General features: G+C 35.1%; 2 protein-coding genes across 2 annotated transcripts; one reads left to right on the top strand and one right to left on the bottom strand.

Moving 5' to 3' along the window:
• Window positions 1-268: 268 nt before the first annotated feature.
• Window positions 269-535, bottom strand: K441DRAFT_733651 (uncharacterized protein; the record flags this gene model as incomplete). Its single annotated transcript, XM_067654260.1, has 1 exon — window positions 269-535. A coding segment is annotated over one exon (192 nt), but the record flags the coding sequence as incomplete, so codon positions are not given.
• Window positions 536-2,039: 1,504 nt separating this feature from the next.
• K441DRAFT_653614 (uncharacterized protein) lies at window positions 2,040-3,816 on the top strand (the record flags this gene model as incomplete). Its single annotated transcript, XM_067647557.1, has 6 exons — window positions 2,040-2,286; window positions 2,317-2,685; window positions 2,849-3,001; window positions 3,410-3,556; window positions 3,599-3,647; window positions 3,681-3,816. Coding segments are annotated over 6 exons (1,051 nt in total), but the record flags the coding sequence as incomplete, so codon positions are not given.
• Between the last annotated feature and the right edge of the window lie 11,688 nt (window positions 3,817-15,504).

Here is a 15,504-nt window from a genome sequence, read left to right as displayed (position 1 = left end):
GAAACAAGATACTAAAAGAAGCTTACACGAACTACGTTACGGGAGGCGTATAGGCGGAGCTCCTGCTAAATGGAAGTTTACAGCATCGTACGGAGCTTTTACTCGATTAGATGGAGGTGGAATTAACTAGTAGCAATATTTAATAAATATTTTGATACTAAAACTCCTTCCGTTTGCCTAGAGCCTTACGTACTTAAATCCTAATACAATCGTATAAGAAGACAAGGCTACCTCTTATATTACAAAGATTTACCAGGTCTACTTTAACGCCTGCGAGATTTAACGTCTTCTTTTGCTAGGTAATTCGCCTGATCTAAATATAATTAAGCCCTGTTGGAGCTACCTAAAACGGATAACTATAAAAAAAGGCCCACTTACCTCCCGTGTAGCTGCAGAGCAGGCTTAGCTTAGAGCTTAGTAAGATCTTAAGCAGTTGCGAATTCAGCAGTAGATTAAGAGGATACCTCGTTATATTAAGAAGATTATAGAACTTAAAGGAGGCAATAATTATAGAGAGGGAGCGGAGGAAAAGCAGCGAAGGCAAAAGTAACTCCATAAGGAAGCCAATCGCAAGCTTTCTATGATCGTTGAGGTGCTTTAAACGGGCTACGAGACATTACGCAATCATTGTGGTTTACCTGACGCCTATCTGCAATTCTTTCTTCCTGCGTAGAGCCGTGAGGAAATTAAGGAGATTACTGAGGAAGAGTGGCAAAAATTAGTTAATTTAGTCGTTCCAAATCGACGTTAAGATGCTTAAGGCCCTGGCTTGATTGCAGATCGACAGCTCTATAATTAGGTAGTTGAACGGGTAGAAAGCCAAGTAGAAGGCCGGGAACAGAGGTAATTGAGGCCTCGAAAAGCTCGAAAGCCTGTAGAATATAAGGTGCGATGGAACGAGGTTAATCACGTGAATATTAAACGGTAAAACACCACGTTTTGGAAGCTATATAGATGGTATATTAGTATCAAAAGCTTTAATTAAGTTGATTAAGTTGATTTTTGGTGGGGTCTTGGCATCGAAACGACGCTTTTCCCAAATAGGAAGGGGAAATTCAATTTTGCGTGGTCCTCCGTATTAACTAAGGTGCGGCATACTACTGCATTTAACAATGCAGTGCGGCATACTGCTATATTTAATAATGCAGTGCGGCATACTGCTGTGTACTGCTGTATTTAACAATATAGTGCGGCATACTGCTATAGCTGTATTTAATAATGCAGTGCAGCTAATTACGCATTTTGCACTTAATGCGCAATTAATATATAATGCCCTCCTCGCGCATTCTATCCCTTCGTCCGCTGAGACATTGCCAGCGCTAGCAAGGGGGTCTCGCTTGGCATAGTAATTATGTCCTTTGCATACAAATTTATTAGTAATCTACATCATTTAAATGAAATCGCTTACCTCAGTGGACTCATACTAAGAAATCGATTGCGCTGGCGCGCTAAACTCCTTCGGATATTTGATCGATTTCTTGGTCTGAGGGACTTTGGCGAGATTTGTATGGAAGNATAAGCTTTTTTTATAAGGAAAACTTATAAACCCCAACAAAATTAATTAATCTCCCCACAACGTATTTTAAGGTAAAAATTATATTAAATTACTCAGGAGATCTAGCTNTATAAATTATGAGATTTTAGGCTTTTTATACCTTACGTNGGCCCNTATATAAGGGTACGTAAAGGTNCTTATNCTTTTAACAANGGGAATTTTAACTTTAACNAAATTAATCTCAGATTNAGGAGGGGATATTATAATTCTAAAGCTGTTAGTATATAAAGTAGCCACCTAAGATATATCTATGAACTTTTAAAGACTTTATTTTATTATATTGTAGAGGAAATCCCCGTACAAAATTGCTAAAACTAAGATTTTTGCTTATGCTTTTAACAAAACTCGCCAAAGCCTCTCAGACGTGATTTTGCAATTCGGAAGACGGCATAGGTTATTCCGACGCTAGCTAAAAAATCACGTCTGAGCTCGCTGAGGTAATGAAATCGCGTCCAGGCGTTCCCCCCTAATTATGCGCTCATGCAATGGACGATACTTCCAGCCCACCTACGCAGGCCAAGAGGCAAAAAGCTCAATCCCTTGAGGATATACTCCTTAAACTTGGACCAATTACTAGCGTCTCCTACGAGCCTTTTAAATGCGAGCCTCAGCAGACAGCAAAAGCACTCTTACCTACTTCCTTTCCTCCAAAACCACACCCATTCGACTACTTTAGCTTATTCTTTACTCGCGATCTCTTCCAAACAATTACTACAAATACCAATCGATACGTGAGCATATAAAGACTACATACAATGAAGGAAAGGGCACGAGAATGGACAGATCTGCTTGTGGAGGAGTTATACGTCTTTCTTGGCGCTATTATATATATAGGAGTTCACGAGGAGCCTCAAATTGAGATGTATTGGAATTTAGACTTTAATAAAGGTCCTTTATACTCGATTATAAGCCATATATCGCGTTGCCGCTTTAAGCAAATTAAGCGGTATTGCCATATTTCTTGTCCTAAGAGTAATAAACGAAATAGGTATCACTTACCTTCTAATAAGGTCTGGTGGTATAAGCTTAAACCTCTTGCTTCATCTATTCAAGCTTCTTCTCAACGATATTACTCTCCTTCTTCTGAAGTGAGTATTGACGAACTTATGGTACGGTGCTTTGGTAGGTACGTATGTCTCTCTTATTACCCCGCTACCCCGCTAATTATTATAGATCCTTATATACGTATAAGATGCCAAAGAAACTAATTAAATAAGGTATAAGATCTACGGAATCGCGGACCATAGATATATATTTAATTAGATTTGGAGCTCTAGAGAGAAGGGATTATAGGATATAGTTCTTCACCCAACCCTTATAAATACAGGGTGTCTTGTACGCAACCTTGCACCTTTCCTCCTACGCCGTTACCTTACAATATATATGGACAATTACTTTATGTTAATACCCCTATTTTCAGAGCTACGAGCTTATAAATTTGGTGTAGTGGGTACTACGCGGCTATATAAGGAGTTTCCTATAGAATTAACGGAGATAAAGAACTAATTCGCTATAAAGCTTATATGGAATACCCTCCTCGCGGCAATAGTTTAGGATATACTTTACTTAGCTTAGTAGGATAATAATATTGTCCTAGGTTTAAGTAATATCTATACTATAGATAAGGCAGAGGACTTTTAAGCGAAGGAGAGAAGACGTCCTGTAAAGACGTCTATAAATGGTCGAATTGTTTAGTATATATTTGGTGACTCACCAATAAAAGAGCTTCAGATTCCCTGCTTTATTAATAATTATAATTAATATATAGGAGGCGTAGATCTTATAAATTAGTTTAGGGAGGTATACAAAACTTATAAGCCTACCTTTAGGAATTAGTAGCCCTTATTTTACTAGTTAATTGATATAGCTTATATAAATACTTATAGACTATATCGATTATATATAGTACAGAAGCGTCCTCTTATGCACTTACAATTTAGGATTAAGCTTTACTATAAGCCTTTTAGGTATTTTAAAAGGGTAAAGCTACAGAGCTTACGAGTAGGGCTAGGGGGTAAGAGGGTATTTAACCCTAATCTCCAGCATTTACACTACTGGGAAAAGCGTCCTAAAAGAGGCACTTGCGCGTGGTGTTCTTATTAATTAAAGTGCAAAAAGGTCTTAGGGAAAGGGGTAAATAGTGTACCAAAACGTTTAGTTAGAGGGTGTGTGTTTTGTAATATGCCACTCTGTCTTAAGGGGGAGTGCTAGACGCGATTTCATTCTAATAATATAGATTACTAATAAATTTGTATGCAAAGGACATAATTACTATGCCAAGCGAGACCCCCTTACTAGCGCTAGCAATGTCTTAGCGAATAAAGGGATACATAATGCTTATCTCGGTCCTAGACGATCAGCCAATTATAAGCTGCTTACATAACAGATTAATTATCTTATATTGTTGTCGTCTGGTATTATCTTAATCCTAGACGATTAGCTAATTATAAGCTGCTTATATAATAGATTGATTATCTTATATTGTTATTATCTAGTACACAGTTTAGAAATTTATTAGTCCCTCGCGCTAATTTATATATAATTCTTATATAAACTCGCGCGCTATACTAAATTTTTAGCTATTAACCAATAATAAACTAACACCTTTATAAATAATTGGCTAATGTTATGTTCTAGAACTTTATAAGGTAATTCTAACGCTACTAAAATTATTGCGAACGGCCTGGTGGTTACTACTATATTTCGTCTTAAATAAGCGGGTTTCCCCTTTAAAGCTCCGCCTAAAACCCTACTACTATTAATTAATAATAAACTAACGCCTTTATAGATAATTAGCTAATATTATATTCTATAGCTTTATAAGGCGATTCTAATGCTACTAAAATTATTACGATCGGCCTGGTGGTTACCGCTACGTTTTGCCTTAAATATTACCGCTAAAATAGTAAATATTTAGCTAGAGCCATTAACCATTACTAATCCTTAACGTTTAACCTCCTATATTAATATTTATAGTAGATAAACACCTAAATAGCTAATATATTATATCTAGATTAATTCTATACCTTATTACCTGCTTTATTACTCCTTCGCTACCTACACCACCTAAATATTAACCTATAAACCCCCTACCGACTCTATGTTTACTAATAAGCTATATACCGCCGTTTAGTATAAAAAAACGCTTAAAGGCCTTAATAATGAAGCTAAAAGTTAGATATACGCCTAGTACAGTATATAACTATCCTCGTACTGCTAGCGAGGTAGTGGATAATACTATTAGTGCAGTAAATATCTTTAAAAAGCAACGCATTAATAATAAGGCGTTTTAGTTACTAATAGCAGATAATAAAGCTCCTTAGTTACTGTAGATAAATCTATAAATATCTTAACTTTCTACTAGCTTAGCTAGCTAGGATACACCTTAACTCTCTACTAGCTTAGCCTATTAGAATATACTAAAGATATAAGTAGCTAGAGTTTAGAGAAAAATCTAAAATAAGAAGAAGCCCAACACAATAACTTAAGCACGAGATAACGTAATTTAAGATACTATATTACTGCTATACGGCGACGAATTCTATATAAAAAATAAGTAGGTAACCTATATTCGGAGGCTGATCTATAATCGCATTAATATTATCCTTATTATACAAACCGGCTTTAGTAAAAGCCTTATTATGTAAGTAATTTCAATCCTTTATAAAAATACTATATCGTTAATATTTCTTCCTCTAAACGAGATTACAAAAGAGTAAGTTTAAAAGGTTAATTAGATTAGTAGTAATGCGCTACTCCTTAACGCTAACATTAAGGATATAAATAAAGCGCTTAAGAATACAAGAGCCGGCCTATATACTTACATCTTCATTAGTCCTAAGCTTACTAGTATACTATCTTTCTAAGATCTACTTAAAGACCCCAAGTTTAAGAAGTGATTGGCCTTAGTTACTATTAATAAAGCTTATCTTGTTATATAATAGGGCAAGAAGTTTCGCCCTAAGTATGCGCAGCTACACTATATATATAATCTAATTGGAAGCTTGGTTCCGTGGTTTACCTATTCTATAACTTTTAATCTAAAAATATTAGAAACGGTTAAGAAGTCCTTAGGCTTTAATAATACTAATATATACCTTAAGTAGACTTCTATTTCCTATAGAGAGCTTATCTTTTATCTTAGCTAAATACTAAAGGATATAATTGCTAAATATACCTCGCTCCACTTTCTTTTTAATAAGGCTGTTAATCCTCTAACTATTAAAATATATATTAATCCTGCCGTCTTTTAGGGAGGGAGCTGCTTAGCTACTCCGTATAAGATTCTAAAGACTATTATATTCTTTAATACTAGAGTTTAAGCTATAGAGGCGTATAGAAGCATATCTAAGTACCTATAGTAGCTATATCTAGCTTAATATACTAAGAATATCACCTGCTTAATTATGGCTGTATTCTATTAAACAACCTTATTATTTAGCAAGAAGTTAATACTAGATAAGTTTAGAAAACTGGCAGAATCTTCTAAGATTTAAATTATTTTTGCTACAAAGGCTATTAGGATTAGTATTAATCTTTTAAATATCCGTAAAGTGGTTATATATATAATACCGGCGCCTAAATAATATTTCTCTTTTCTTCTACAGCGTGGTGGTTAAGCTAGTCGCGATAGTAGAAGGGCTAAAGTAATTTTTTTATTTAAATACTAGTGCTTTAGTAAATAAGACCCACTCCTATAGCTAAAGCTAAAGGCAGTACACCGTTTAAATTCTCGCCAACAGTAACAGTTTTACGCACTATTATCCCACCCCTCTTCTACCTTTTAGCTATTACTATTACGCGGATCCCAATTACTATTAGTTAATTTTATAAACTTGGATAACTTATTAGCTAATAACACCATCTAGTTAAAGCGGGGAGGTAAAAAGGAAGATAAGTAGAAGTGTATAGAGATAAAAGATAAGTTTTTCTAACTATATAATAATTATAAGTATATTAAGGAAACACTATATAAGTATTTTACTAAGCCTAACGCTTTAATTGCTGCTAATACCGATAAAGGCTCCTGCTATAGTTACTATAATAACTCCCTTTAGTTAAGAACGCCTAAACGTAAAATATATAATAAAAAGGGGGCAAATTTAGATGCTAAAAAGAATTATATTCTTAAGAGACTTTAGATATAGGCTTAGACATTAGCAGTACTTATAGCTATTAGTAAATCTGCTCTATTTCCAATATATTACACTGTTGCCGTTCTATATACTATGCTATATTAAATAGCATATTAATTCCACCTAATTACTATACGTAAATACCTTAATAACTATATAAATAAATAGGAGCACGCAGATCTACTATCTGAAAGTCTATAGTAGAAGCTACGTGCGGCTAGTCTTAAATATAATTATATACTACACCCTTCTTTATAGGGTATAGATGCAATATTTAGGATTTTTAGTATTAATCTAACACCAAGCCAGAGTTAAACTTTATTAATTAACTCCCTGTTTAATGCTGCTATATCTACTACTACTACTAGTTAAGCTATATTAGTTGCTACCGTATCCGCTATATAACCGCAACTCTCTTTAAGCCTACCCCCGCGCTAGTCTCCTTTGCGCAATACTTAGGTGCTATCGCCTATAAGATATAGCCTATTAAGCTTACGAAGCCTAAATATGAAATATATCCAGAATATACTGGATATAAGAAAGAGAAAAAGGTTTTAGTTATTATCGCGGTTATAAAGGGAAGGTAAGTTATTGCTATTCTAATAATATTTTTACACCCTATATATTCCGCTAAGCCCTATTACTAATAAGCTATTTAATATATATATAGTAGTATATAGGGAGCTTTGGCTTTATAACCGGATTAATATTACTACTGTTATAGGTAGTATAGAAGAGCAAAGCCCAATACTAAAAGATAATACTTAATTAAGTATTATAAATAAAAGAACGGAATAACTTAAGTTATACTAGAGAAATTATTAATTAATAGAGGGTAGAGGAGAAGTTATATTAAGGTAAGGTAAGATTAAAACCTAAGCTCCTTCTAAAATATATATAACCCTAAGTCTTATATATATAATAAGAAAACGAACTAAATAACTGAGGGGTATTTAACATTACTACTTTACCTCCCCTACCTAAAACGTTGTCCCCTAACGTTTCCTTATATCTTCTAAAGTAGGTAATAAATACTCTAAAAAAGAAGACACCCTAACGCCTAATACTCCTCTAACTTATTAAAAGCTGCCTATACTCCCTCCTTAATTATCGCCTCCGCTTCTTCTATATTATCCTTATCTACTATACCTTCTACTTTAAGTTTTGCACTCCTATTATCTTACATATTAATATCTTTAGCTTAGAGGTTTAAAGACACTCTTTCTCTAATAGCATATATTTTTACTTACATTTTCTTCTATAAAGGAGATTATAGAATACTAGAGTTAATTACCTACTCTCCTAAAGTAGTACCCCTTTCCGAAATTAGTAAAGGCGTTAGGCGGTATAATACTGCTAGTTTATTAGTATCTTCTAAGGTACTAATAACTGTTAATAATTGTTTAGGGGTAGCATCCTAGAGGCTATTTCCCTTAGGCTTACTTAGATCCTTTAGTTTACGGTTAATCTCTATAAGCACTACTTTATTATTAAAGATATTAGGACTAAAGTTTAGAGTAGTAGTCCTAGCGCCTTAAGGCGTAATAGCCCTATCTTTGCCTTTAATATAGCCTTTAGAACTATACTTGGTTAACAGAGAAGCGCTAGAAGTTATACCCTTATTTTCTAAATCTAAACTTAGGTCTTTAAGGTATTCTAAGTTATCTACGGGACGCCTATAGCCTTGTTTTTTTACTAAAAAGTAAAACCTTGCCCTAAATACCTCTTATTTAAATTCCTTAAGCTTTTTAAAACTGTTATAAATAGCCTTAGTAATACGCGCCCTATATCTTTCCTAAAATGCTTTATATTTATTATTTAAGGTAGGATTTAGGATTACCCGCTGTTTTGCCCTTACTTAAGGATTATTTTATAAAAGTCTTCTAACTAAAGCATTTAAAAGGGCACTCTTTGCCTATAGTTGTATATAGGCCGGGGATTTATATAAAGGAATACTAGTAATAGGTTTGCTAGTAGGAGTTAAAACCGGGGGAAGACTAGTTAGATTTATCTATATAACCTTCTACTAGCTCTTAAGCCTAGGGATTTCTAATTTCCTAGTGTTTAGTAGAATTGTGATTAAGTCTAAAGTAACAATTAAGCGGCTTAATGTTGCTTAAGATGCTCCTTATATAATAATAGCTTTTATAAACCGTATTTCTTTAGTTTTTAATGCAATAGGTATCTAGTTAAGCTTAAACCTCTTAGTATTAGCCCTAGTCTAGGCCGTCTCCATATTCTTAATACGCCCCCTACTATTAAGTTCTCCGCGTTCTTAAAGCAAATCTACCTATTTTAGTATATACTAATGCATTCTAGGTAGGAGTTTTATATAAGACTAACTCCCCTCCTTAACTAAGGAAATATAAGAATAAAGCTAGCTATTTTTAGAATTTAGCCCTCCTTTATATACCTAGAGAAGATTAATTTCTAAGTTTTATTTTTTAGGAAGATAGCCATTAAGAAACTGGAGCGCGTAGCTTGGATATATAATGAAATAAATAGTATTATTAGTACGTAAAGCCATAGTGTGTTTATAATGCTCCAGATCTATATAAACCACCTATTATAGTAAGGAATAATATATAGTTTGGAGGATACCATTTTTCTCTTCCCTAGTAGTCTTTTGTAAATAGTATACGTATATATTAAACTCTTCCTTAAAAATGCCTAGAATTCTAACATCTTCCTACTATTTAAATAAATTGGCGTAGTGGATTCCAAGTAGGTCCTATTGAAGTTCTCCTTTTAAGCCTAATATAAGCTTTTTTAATCCTATATAGTCTATTAGATAATCGCTAGGCTATATAGTAGAATAAGCGTAAATTCTAAGGTTATTATTTGTATACTCTAGGCAACTATTCTTTTTAAATCAGAAATAGGAGCTTTTAGCCGTCTAGAGAATATTAATAGTATTATAATTCTTAGAAACTAAGTAGATTTATAAATATAAATTAGTAGAAGAAACGCTAGTATTTAATCTTAATAACCCTACTATTTTTTAAAGATGTATCTGGTATAACGCGCGGACTTCTATTCCATTTCCTTACTAGGCCGTAATAAATTAGTATAAGATAGAAAAGATACTATCTTTTAGCTTTTTCTTAGAATTAAGGGCCTTAATTAATTTAGCTGGCGTTTTAGAATAATATAAGTATTTTATTTTCCGCTTCGGCCGTACTTTTATAATAATTACCTCTCCTTTAGCAATTATTATTACTTTTCCCTTTCGCCTATTAGCTCTACTAGAAGCTAGAGGCTCTATAAGTCCTATCTTTAGCTTCTTTCTTAGGGATTTCTTAGAAGCTTTTTTAGCCTTACGTTCTATAGGGAGCTAGCGACAAAGTTATCCTTTAAAGACGTAGATTTATTAGATTTGGAGTCTTTTTCTTATGCTTTAAGTACCTTACCTCCAAACAGAAATAAGCTATATAGTATTCTTACGTTTAAGCCTTTAACCTCCTTAAAAGGTAATAGTAGAGGTACTAGAGCAACTAGCTCTGGTGCAGATTCCTCTTTAGTTTTAATAGTTAAGGCTAGCACTAAAAGTTTATAGCTATTACGGCACCCGTAACGGATCTGGTCAGGGGCTCGCTTAAGACTTGGCGCACACATATAGACGTCCTTTCCTCCACCTTCTGCTCCTCAGCTTAATATCCTCGTCGATAGACAATCCAATTGTACAGGCTTGCATACGTTCTAAACGGCGCTCGTGCCTCGATTGACTGAGTCCCGTGACAATAACCTTAGCTTAGATAATAAATAAGCTTCTATTTCTTAATTAACTCCTTATTAACTACTAATCTAAATTTATAGGCGGTAAGAAAGTCTAAGGGTGTTAGGTATAGGGTCCTTAAGATTCTAGCCTTTAAGAGTTCTAGGCGACTTAGTATTATATTATTAATTATTTCTAATGTATCTTTCCTAAAGATCTAACTTCTTTTTACCTAATTAATAAAGATACAGATGCTTTTTAGTGCGTAATATATATAGAAAAGCTTACAGGGACCTTCTAAAAGTTCCTCTCCCTACTCCTTCTTAATTATATTTCGTACCGCCTTAATCTTATTAATCTTATAGGTAATCTTAGAAAGCTTTTTAATATCCGTAAAGGCGTTTTCCCAATCTTTATTTCCTAAATTTCCCTTAAGCTTATTATCCTTCTTAATTTCAACTATTATATTTTTTATAGCCTTAACTATATTATACTCCTAGTTTATAATAGCCTATATTAAACTATAATAGATATTTACGCGCTAATTAACTAGGTGGCTTTAGGCGGCCCTAAGGATAACCTCTATTATCTATGCCTTTCCATAGTATATAAGGGCTATTAACTAAATAGTAGGAGGCAGAGGCGCGGGAGGTAGAGGCATAGGAGGTAGAGGCGGCGGCTTTTCTTTTAAGTGGAGTTCTATAGTTCCAGACATTTTTATAGTAATATTTCGTATGCGCAACGGGCGTATAGGTGGTATTTTAAGATAAAAGTTTTTTTTTTTTTTTTTTATATCCATTGTATTATACTACGTACAATACTACGCATGCAGCCTCTAGGCTATGGCGCTATAGTCCTATATACATGAATCCCTTAGGGCAGCTTAACATGTACTAGTAACTATGTCCTAGTAGTTTATAAGCCCCTAAACTAGGGGTTTATAGTTCCTTAGTAAAATACTAAGTTACAAGCAACTACTAGGGAATGAGAAAACGGTAGAAAACTATAAGAAAATAAGAAATCCTAACGCCTTTCCCTGTCCTTTTGTAATTTATTTCTGTCCTTTTGCTTACTAATATCTCTTTTCTAGNAGCCTAGTAGGAGTTACCTCCTATAGATCCTGCTGTTATTAGCCACTTTCTAGTAGCTATCCCTNTCCTACTTAGAAATAGAAAAAGCGCCTCTCTTCCTTTTTGTGTACAAAATAGCTTCTTTAGAGAGAGAGAAGAGCCCAGTTTCTTTCGTATTTCTCTTCTTTCTTCCCTATATAGGTTGCAGTCCAGTAGTAGATGTCTAGGGGTTTGTAGTGCTCTACATTCCCTAAAGCATCTACCTTCTTTATCCTCCTCCTATTACTTTAGTAAAGGATTTAAAATAGCCTTTTCCTAGCTTTAGCTGGAAGAAAGCCGATTGTAGCCTTTAGGGTATTTATCCTTAGGGGCTTTAAGAGAAAAGAATGGCTTCCTTTACAGATCCTTTAGTATAGTGTTTCCTATCTTTATTCTGCTGCCAGTTGTTTTTCCACTGTTCTAGTATCTCTTCCTCTTGCCGCTTCTCCTATATAGGCTAAGGAGGTATAAGAAGATTGTAGTTTTCTTCTAGAAAGGCCCTTTTTTGCTAGCTTATCTGCTATTTCGTTCCCCATAGATCCTAAATGGCTAGGACCCAGTAGAAGTTAATAGAGATGCCCTTACTAGCTAAATAGGAACAGCTTTGCGTAATTTTAAAGACTAGTTCTTCCCCCCTGTAAGAGAATTAAGCTGTAATCTCTAATAGCCGCTTGGCTATCTATAAAGATATAGACTTGTTTCTCTTCTAGTCTTTATTGTTTTAGGTGTTCTAGGGCCTTATAGACTGCATAAAAGCTCTGCGTCTATATTTCCATATAGGGTCCTAGATTCCAGTTCGTTGCATATATTAATCCTATTTCTCTCCCCTATTTACATATAGCATCTGCCATTAATTTATTGGTCCTTTAGAGCCATCTGTTATAGTATATATACTAGTCCCACTCTAGGGATCTTGTAAACTTTCTACTAGTCTTAGATTGTTCTTGTGCAGCTTTCTTCTTTACTACCCCTTGAGATAGAAAGAATGCAGAGATAGGAGGAGACCCACGGTTTTTGTCATGTCTAGAGAGCTCTCTCTTTTTTTCGCCAGTTTTTTGAATTGCGCTTTGCTGAATTCTAGAGGCTAAGAATAGTAAAAGGGCCCTGTTTGTCCCTTCGGCTGTCAGAGGTATTTATAGGTAGAGTTTTTCAGGGCTAGAACTAGAGCTAGATAGCTGCTAATCGTCCCTATCTTTGTTGATCATCTTCCTTATATGCCTTCTTAATTACGTGTTTCCATGAATTTTAGGTTCGTTATACTAGTTATTGCAGACTTTCTCAATCTAATTCTAGAGTAGGAATAGGGCTTCGTCTCTACAGCTTGGCTAGGAGTCCTCTAAACCTCCTAGGACTAGTTTTTAGGCCTTCCGTTTGTAGAGTTGGTAACCTATTCTAGTAGTAGTCTCTAGATTTGCTATTTCCATCCACATATGTACCACCGTAGTCTGCTATAGTCTGTAACGCAAGAGCTATATAGAGCTGTCGTAGGGCTTGTACGAGATTAGACCTCTTTGTATATTACCTAGTCTTCTATATTAAATAGAAGCTGTTTTGCTTAGAGATTGTTTTCTATATGTTGTTAACAAGTAAGCTAGAGTCTAGAAATACCCCTAACCCACCTAACTTAGGGGTTTAGGAGATATTTCTTACGTTCTCTCCGTAGCTTTAACCTTCTTCTATATAGTGCGTTACTATAGAAGTTATAAGCTCTGTTTGCTAACGTCGAAACTATAGCGACTTCCTTAGCTTAGACATTAGTTCTCGCGCTATTCTCTCTAGCTTCTTTACAATTAGTGACTTAAGCTGAATTTGACGGTAACTGTAATTGGCAAAATCGTCCTATAGATAAGGAGTAGGCTCCTTCTGTCTGTATGCTGCAGATATTGCGTATGTATAGTAGAAATAAAATAGGGTGATATAGCGATCCCTGTGGTATACCCTGTTTCTAGTTCTACTTTCTTGTATTTGCCCATTAAAGGGAGAGCTGTAGCTTCTCTATGCTAGGAAAGATGCTTACCCTTTGTGTAAACGCCTATAGGTTAGCTAGTTCCTTAACAGATAGCATAAAAGCTGGTTTTAGAGACATGGTTAAAAGCCCCTCTTACGTCTAGGATAACGTGTGGGTATCCTTATGTCTGCTTTTTTCCTACTATTTTAGATTTGCGATATATTAGGAGTAAAAGGACTGTCGTCTATTTGCAGACCGCTGTCTTCTTCCCCTAGTTGAGAATCTGAAGTAAGTGTAGTACTAAGGCTAGATATCTAATCTAGTAGCAAGATCTCTTTCTAAGTCTTCCTAGGCAGGTTTAGTAAGAGATTAGGTTATAGGACTTTGTAGGATAAGTCCCCTATCTTGCTTTAGGGAGAAAACTCCTCGAGCTTCTCTCCAGACCTTTGGTCCTGTAGCCTAGGTAACACAATCCTATAGATTCTATATAGAAGATCTTCCTATGTAGGGTAGCCTTTTGTAGAATTGCAAAAGCATATCCCATCTGGTCCTGTAGCCTTTTTATTAGAGCTAGAAAAATTGCTTGTTTTACTTCTATTTCTCTAGTTCTGGCCATTCCCATTTATTGTCTATTGTATAGTCCTTCCAGCTCCATAGGGCTAGTAGAAGGGGGGGGTTTAGGGAATAAGTAGTTGTAAAAGCCTTTACACTGGGTCCTCGAAGCTTTCACTAGGTCTAGTAGCCCGTCTTGCTATACTGTAGCTAGGGTATTATTTCGTAATGTTCTCTCTTTGTATTTTTAGGGCAGTAAAACTTCCTTTCCTTGTGCTTTTCTAGAAAGCTATTCCAGCAGCTATCTTAGCTTCTCTTATTGCGTGACAGTATTGATTTTTTGCTTCTTTATAGGGCTTCTTCATCTAGAACTTCTAGTACGGTTGTCTTTTTTGAAGTCTTCACTAGTTTTGCCATTTTTCGTCTTTTCTTAGAGCTCTTATTCCACATGGTTTAGGAATGTGGTTCTAGATCTAGGGATAGCTTTCTCTGCTGCTAGCTTTCAACCTCTAGTAAGTCTAACTTACAGGGGTAGTAGTGAATTCCTACTAGGTGTAGTACAGCTTCGTATACTATGTATGGAATTAGGGAATACATCAAACATGTGATCAGTGGCGATCTAAGGTGAAACCCTTCTTTTCTGCTATCGTAGAAACTTTAAGCGGGGATATGTCTTCGTATAAGGATTACTTCTAAGTTATGTAAATAAGGTTTCGCTATCTATGATTCTTTGACCCTAAAACTTCATACTTATATGAAATGAGGTAGATGAGTAATAGAGCTCCACAGCGTTTAAGCGGCTGCTATAGAGATAACGTGAGTTTCCTGTAGTCATCCGGTTGCTTCTTACTTTGGATCGTCTTATTTAATAAATAGGTCTAATTATATAGGCTTGGCCATACATCCTCTTTACCTATACTTTATAGCCTTAATTAACTAAGCGCACTAATAAATACTAAGACATTATTAATAGATTTATTTAATAAGTAAGCCTAGAGTAGGCTTAGGACCGAGCTTAAAAGCCTATATAAGTGCCTTATATAGTGGTAAAAGCTTAAGTATAAGGTTATTAAATCATGGTCTATAGTATACTATATAAGTGCTTCATATTAACCCGTCATAGCTTTAAGCCTTAGTCCTAAAGCTACTTACGTGTTAGCGACTTAGTAATCGAGCACGGCACGCAATAAAGGGTCGCGCAAGCCTATACGATTGAATGTCTATAAACGAGCGACTAGCTAGAGAAGGAAAGGAGATAGAGGCGGCGCCGCTTGACGTCTATATACGATCCTCTAACTCACGTAACGCAACTGTCCTGGAACTATATAAAACTATTTGCGACTATCCTATAACCTATCTGGCTATAATCCACTCAATGGTCATTAGCGCATCTACTAGTTTCCACTAGTGACCGTATATTACCCCCCCCTCTAAAAGCTACTGCCCTTAGGCTTTATACGTCGCGTATTAATATTCCTATAGGGTATTCC

The sequence above is a fragment of the Cenococcum geophilum genome, assembly GCF_001692895.1.
Source record: "Cenococcum geophilum 1.58 unplaced genomic scaffold K441scaffold_5, whole genome shotgun sequence".
NCBI lineage: Eukaryota > Fungi > Ascomycota > Dothideomycetes > Gloniales > Gloniaceae > Cenococcum > Cenococcum geophilum.
The sequence above is the reverse complement of the archived record's forward strand: the minus strand, read 5'-3'. Positions and strand labels throughout refer to the sequence as shown.